The sequence below is a fragment of the Dipodomys spectabilis genome, unplaced genomic scaffold (genome assembly GCF_019054845.1).
Source record: "Dipodomys spectabilis isolate Male_0828 unplaced genomic scaffold, ASM1905484v1 ptg000125l, whole genome shotgun sequence".
Classification (NCBI taxonomy): Eukaryota; Metazoa; Chordata; class Mammalia; order Rodentia; family Heteromyidae; genus Dipodomys; species Dipodomys spectabilis.
In genome coordinates, this window is record NW_024870802.1 from 5,569,146 (window position 1) to 5,575,668 (window position 6,523).

Below are 6,523 nucleotides of genomic sequence, written 5' to 3' on the forward strand. Positions count from 1 at the left end.
TTTCCGGGCCTGACCCACAGTCCTTGGTCATTCTGTGCAAAGGACAGTCAGAAATCATTATTCTCAATTATTTTCCAAGTCTTCAGGAAATCTATTGTGTCCTATGGCCTATAAACCTGATGTCTATGCCATAACTAGGCAATTACAGAGCCAAATTAAAAAATGTATGTGTGTGTGACATATACTCAAAGGTGATCTGTTTCCTTAAGATATTAATAATCTTATTGTGAGGACAATACTAAGTCAGATAGCAAGTAGAGAACTCATGGTACTGATTGTCCAAGCTCAGAGAGTTGCTATTTACTGAAAATGTATTACATTTCAGATACATTAAATGTTTCAAACCAGGGTGTTGATGCAAGGTAGAGCTAGTCAGAGAGGCCAAGGTCACAGAGCCAATGAACAGTAGAGAAGGAATCTGTGCGCCCTTGTGATTTGCAAGGCTTTCATTCTCTGAGCTATTGTGAGTCAAGGAATGGAGCCATCTTGGAATGCTGGGTGCTAATTTGAGTTTTTCTTAAAAATGTATTCTTTTTTTTTTTTTGGGTCTGGTCGTGGGGCCTGAACTCTGGGCCTGGGCGCTGTCCCTCAGCTCTTCAGCTCAAGGCTAGCGCTCTACCACTTGAGCCATAGCGCCACTTCCGGCCTTTTTCTTTTTGCTTATGTGGTGCTGGGGAATCGAACCCAGGGCCTCAGGCATGCAAGGCAAGCGCTCTACCACTGAGCCACCTTCCCAGCCCTAAAAATGTATTCTTAAAAAAAAACAAAAACAAAAAAAGCAAGAAAAAAAAGAAAAGAAAAGAAATGGGAGAGGTCAGAACTGACTGAAGCCTTAAAGGAAGGACTGAATACAGAAACCTCAGAAGAGTAAGAAGAGGACATTTGTATTTTTGTGTGTGTGTGTGTGTGTGTGTGTGTGTGTGTGTGTGTGTGTCTTAAATGGGGAGCTTTGTGATCTCATTTGGCTTCCCGGGCCCCCTCCCCCAAGGCTGGTGCTCTACCACTTGAACCACACCTCCACTTCCAGCTTTTGCTGGTTGGAGATAAAAGTCTCATGTACTTTTCTCCCTGGGCTAGCTTCAAACTATGATCCTCAGAGCTCTCAGCCTCCTGAATAGCTAGGATGACAGTTGTGAGCCACAGTGGTAGGCAGGAAGGCGTTGTAGCAGGAAGGCATTCTTGATGGAGGGAAGAGTTGTGTCAAGCACAGAGGCATGGCCATGAAGTCTGCTAGCTGGGGAACCTGCTGGACTGGACAGGGGCAGAGGTTTCATGGCCCAGGAGAGGAAATTAACTCAGGAAGGTAGGGTGAGGCCAAGTGACACCACACAGCAGCAACTTCCAGTAGCAGCTTCCTCTAGTAGGAGGAAGAGCCTGGCTCCTGGGCCAATCCATGCCTCTGGGAACACACCCCATCCAAGTAATCTGGAGAGAACAATCCAGGCTTTCTACTCCCACCGAATCATCCCTGCCTAGTGCTGCCTCCACAGCCACCTCCTCCAGGCCTTCCCTGATACAGCTTCTACTTGCCAGCCAACCAGCTCTGCCACTCTTCTTCCCTTTTAGTTATGAGCTTTTCCAGAACAGAGACTAAATCGTTTGTGTCAAATGATTAGTCTTCCCCTGGATCCCACAGGCATATTAGGTGCTGAGGCCAGAGGTTATCCACACACAGAATTTCTGGATAATAGCAGGATCAGGCCTCCAGCATTACTATTTTGGAGGCCTTCAATTTAGTTGTAAGGACTTGGATCGGGTGGCATTTGGGGAAAATGTACCTGCATTTCCTAGGGAATCCCCTAGCCTTGTCCTCAGAGGGTAATCAGCACCGAACCCCTTCTCCAGAATAATTTACTCTGTCTACTGGAAATAGTTCCTCACCGTGGCCACAACTTGGTGAACGCCTCTAGGGATGAAAAGCCCAACGAGGCAAAGAAAAATAGGCAGGTCTCGCTATCATGGAAAAATAAGGCAAGCTCCCCGGCCAAGTAAGAACTTTGCAACCAGTAAAAACGGGACGTGTGAACTCGTGACCACGGCTGCTATCGGTGCATCTCGGGGAAAGGGCTCACAGAAACCGAAATGGAGAAGCTGAGGGCCAGACACTCTCATCTCTGGGGAGAACGGCCCTTTAAGAAAAGATTGGACCAGCTGGCTGCACTACAACTCCCAGAGATTTCCTGGCTAGCATCCTGGTCCCGCCCCTTAGCCTCCGGCCCCAGCAACACATGACGTCAGCTGAAAGTGCCGCTGTCTATTGGCTGAGCGGTGCAGCTAGGTCAAGTCCAGTCGGAGGAAAGAAGTTTGTCTCCATGTGGAAACCATGTGTCTCCAGCTGGGAGGGGGAACTGGAGGAGGAGGAGGAGGGGGAGGAGGAGGCGGAGAAACCGAGATCCAGTGATTACCGGGGAACTCGCTGAAATAAAGGCGGGGAGGTTGTGCACCTGAGCCAGCCAGGCATGCCCTTTGCAGGAGTGACCTTAAAAAATAATCAATCAATAAAACAGGGACTTTGCAAAACGAACATAGCGTGAAAATCCTCGCCCTGCCCCTCGGTGAATTAAAAAGCTCGGGTCCAGGCTTCCCCGGAGGACGCAGGGACCTGGGGAATGCTGGAATCCGATCGGAACGCCCAGCTCCCGGCCCTCCCCCAACTCCTGAATGATGTAAGCGTTTCGGAGAGCGAAGCTCGGGAGCAAAACAAGCCCCGCGCGCGCCGAGCGACCCGCAGTGCCCGAGCCCGGCGCACGCACGACCCCCCCCCCCCCGCTCGCGTTGGTGCTGCGCACACGCGGGCCGCCGTGACGCGCGGGCATTGTGTGCAGCCAGAGAAAACACCGCGAGCGCCGCCAGCGTCCAAGAAGCGCCCGCAAGAAAACGCGACAGCTGTAGACGTAGCGCCCGCCGATCTCCGTGCGGGGAGACTCCGACGGGCGGGGAGGGAGCAGAACGGGGAGGATAGAGTGGTCTCCGCGGGCCGCTCGCCTTAGCAGAGGGTGTGTGTGGGGGGGGTAATAAGGGGTCCGGCGGGTGGCGGCGTGGAGTTTGCTGGAGGTCACTCTCCCGCTCCACCGGCTCCTCCCGCGCCGTTTGCACGAGCTGGTGGGGGGGGGGATGGCGAGGGCCTGGAGCCGAGCCGGGCGCAGCGCCCCACGCTCTCGGGGAAATCTGGGGGCCGTTGGCATCACGTCATTGAGAGCCGAACCGCGGCGAGAGCTAGAAAATAAAAACGCTCCCCGGGGCCAGAGGAAGGGGGTGCAGCGAGGCCGAGGGGCTGATGGCGCACACGAAGTTGACTTTGGGGGGTGCTGAGGATCCAGAGCCCCCCCCCCCCCCCGCACCTTGGCCGCCTGGGGCCCGCCCGCACTGGGCAGCCCGGCCCGGCGCGCCCGGCTTTCTGCTTACGTGACTGGTGGCCACGCCGGATCCCCGGCACGGGGTAAACAAGGAGGTGGCGGCCGCCAGGGCGGCGGGGCGGGTGGAGGGTGTGTGTGTGTGTGTGTGTGTGTGTGTGTGTGTGTGTGTGTGTGTGTGTGTGTGTGTGTGTGTGTGTGTGTGTGTGTGTGTGTGTGTGTGTGTGTGTGTGTGTGTGTGTGTGTGTGTGTGTGTGTGTGTGTGTGTGTGTGTGTGTGTGTGTGGAGATGGGGGGGGTAAAGGGCTCCGGCCGTCTGCGGGTACGAAAGTGGGGAGGGAAGGGAGGCGCGGGACGCCGAGGAAGCCCAGACCACCTCCTTAATTTACCTCGATGGAGGGGGCGGGGGGGGGATCAGGCTCGTCATACCGGGCCAAGGTGCCCTCTTTGGGTACAGCCCCCCCCCCAGTGATCACGGGATAGACTCTAGAGACCCAGCCCCCCTACACCCCCCCTCCGAGAAGGGGGGGCAACTAAACAAATCGCGCCCCTCCCCCCCGTGCAACAAAAGCAAACACGCCAAATAAAACCGCGTCTGCGTCCAGTTCCAGCCCCGGCTTTTCAGAAACTATCCACCGGATGAATGTACACCCGTCCCCCCCACATACACACACACGACCCCCTCGAAGGATCGCTCAGCTTCGGGGCCCCGCCGCCGCCGCCAATGCGCCCCTCGCCAGCCAGGCACTCGGAGTAAACAGGCGAGAAGAGAAAGAAAAGAACGCACCACCCACCGCCCGCACCATCCTTGTTTGGGTCGTAACTGCGTCTGCACAATCGCGCTGCCAGCGCTCGGCTGCTCAGGACCCTCGCGGCCCGGGTGCCGGCTGGCGAAGGCGTTTTTGTGTTTGGGGTGGCTGTTGTGTTGGGGTGTGTGTGTGTGTGTGCAAGATCTGACACGTTGCAATCGGATGTCTGTCTCTTTCTCTCGCTCTCCCATTGATCTACCTACTTATTCCGACAGATCAAGCATCCCATTTTCCTCCAGTCGATGCTCCCTGCTCGCAGCTATTATTCTCGGAGATGGTGGTGGAGACACCACCGCACACGCGTGCCCGGGTTAGGGCACGGAGCCGACAGCCTGGGTAGGGCTGGGGGGGGAGGTGGGGGGAGACTCGGCTGGCAAAGACAAAAAAGAACAAAATGAAACAAAAAATACCAAAAGGAAGCCAGGCCAGGGTGGGGTTCTTAGCACCCCCCCCCCATGCACCGCGCTCCGCCGGAATGGCTGGGGGGGGGGGGGTAAGAAATTGACCCGGGAAAGCATTGGCGTGACTGGCTCCACGCGCTCCCTCGCGAGCCGGGTCTCCCGGAAAAGAAAGACACCGCCGTGCCCAACAGCAGCCCACACCTCCTTCCCCAACTATTGTTTCGGCCAGATCCCAAAGTTTCCTTCCAGCCACGTCCCCTTCGCCAAGTTTCCCGGGCGGCAGCACCGCGGGGCCGGGACGAGCCGCCGGCGTTGCCAGGTCCCGCTGGCCTGTTTCTTTAAGGGGCTGGGGGGGGGGGGCAGTGGCACCCCGGGGGCCTCGGGGGTGGGGTGGGGGCTGTGACCGTGGACGACACGGCCTGGACTCGGTCCTGCTGCGGGGGGGGGGAGCCCCGGCGGTGGAGAGCGGGTCGGGTGGTGGTGGTTGTTATTGTTGTAGTGTGCGCGAGTGTGTGTGCGTGCGTGTGTCCAGGTCGGTGTGTTTTCTTCTTTCTGGTCCCCCCCCACCCCCACCCCGAGCTCTGCCTCAGGTTTCCAACTTTCAGCTCCGAATCCTCTCACCCGGATCCAGGAACGAGCGACCCCCCCCCCCCCAAGCAAAACAAAACAACAACACTTGTCGGCCTGAGAAGGCTCTGGAAGGGGGGGGGGGAGAAAAAGGGAAGAAAGGCGACCTCGGGGAGAAGAGCTGCGTTGGGTTCCGTGGTCAGCAAACAACAACAACACTGCCCCCCCCCCCGTCCCCGCTCCTCGGCGGTCCCCGCGGCCGGCCCGAGACGGACGGACACACGGACGCACGGACCGACCCCCCCCCCCCGCCCCCGCGCCCGCCTTTGTTACATCTTTAGCAGCTTTGTGCGTGCGTGCGTGTCCTTTCTCCGGTGTCATCGGCTTGGCTGCCGAGGGTGGATGTGAGTGTGAGTGTGAGTGTGTATGGGGTGGGCCGGGCCGAGCAGGCGACCGGGGCCGAGAAAGAAAGAGCGGGGCGCCGCGGAGCGGCCGGGGCGCCCCCCGCCCCCCTCAAACTTACTTTTGTTTTCTTTCTCGATCTGCTCCAGGTAGCTGGCGGCCTCCAGGAGGATCTGCACGTTCTGCAGAAAAGTGTTGATGTGCTTCTCCATCGAGTTCTCGCTGGTGTTGAAAATGTCCGAGAAGGGGCACCGGGGCTTGGCCCCCGCCGGCTCCTCGGGCTGGGCCGGGGGTTGGGGCGCGGCGGCGGCGGCGGCGGCCGGGGACAGGGCCGGGGGCGCGGGGGGGATCGGGGCCAGCCCCGGCCCCGGCCCCGCGCCCTCGCCGCGCGCCTCCTTGCGCGGCCGCCCGCGTTTGCCCATGGTGCTGGTGGAGGAGGACCTGGGGTCCGCCGAGCGAGCTCGTCCCCCGGTGCCGGCGGAGCTCCGGGCCCCCCCGGGGAGACCCGGCCTTGCTGGAGCGGAGGAGGCTCCCGGGGCGAGGGGCCGGCCTGACTTCCCGAGCCCGGCTGCGTGCAGCGCTGCGTGTGCGCGTGTGTGCGAGTGTGTGTGTGGGTCTCGCTGTGGGTCTGTGTGTATGGGAGATTGAATGAACCTACAGGACGGACGGCGGCGCTCCGGCGCCTGGGTCCTAGCGCCTGCCCGCCGCCATCTGACCAGTCAAAATAAAGGTGGAGACTGAAGGCAGGGACCGCCCCCGGCCCGTCCCCACGCCCGTCCCCGCCTCTCCCCAAATCTTAGCACCGACCGGAGCGCTGTGCGGAAAAAAAAACAATACTCCACGTCTCTGGTGCACCTGCATACAAACCTTTTGTGTGTTTGTCTTTACAGAGAAATAATACTTAGGAAAGCATCCGGGATAGTGTCTGGCACCCAGTAGGTCCTCCCAAAATGGTAGCTGCTGGAACTTGTACTTTCCTTTTCTTTCTCCCT

At 58.7% G+C, this 6,523-nt stretch overlaps 1 protein-coding gene across 1 annotated transcript in view; it reads right to left on the reverse strand.

The window, feature by feature from the left end:
* Mxi1 (MAX interactor 1, dimerization protein) overlaps nt 1-6,162 on the reverse strand; it is a 61,882-nt gene extending 55,720 nt beyond the window's left edge. Inside the window, exon 1 of the mRNA XM_042689381.1 lies at nt 5,653-6,162. Coding sequence (XP_042545315.1) covers nt 5,653-5,953 — 301 coding nt within the window. The 5' untranslated portion in view covers nt 5,954-6,162. The remainder of the gene's footprint in view (nt 1-5,652) is intronic.
* Between the last annotated feature and the right edge of the window lie 361 nt (nt 6,163-6,523).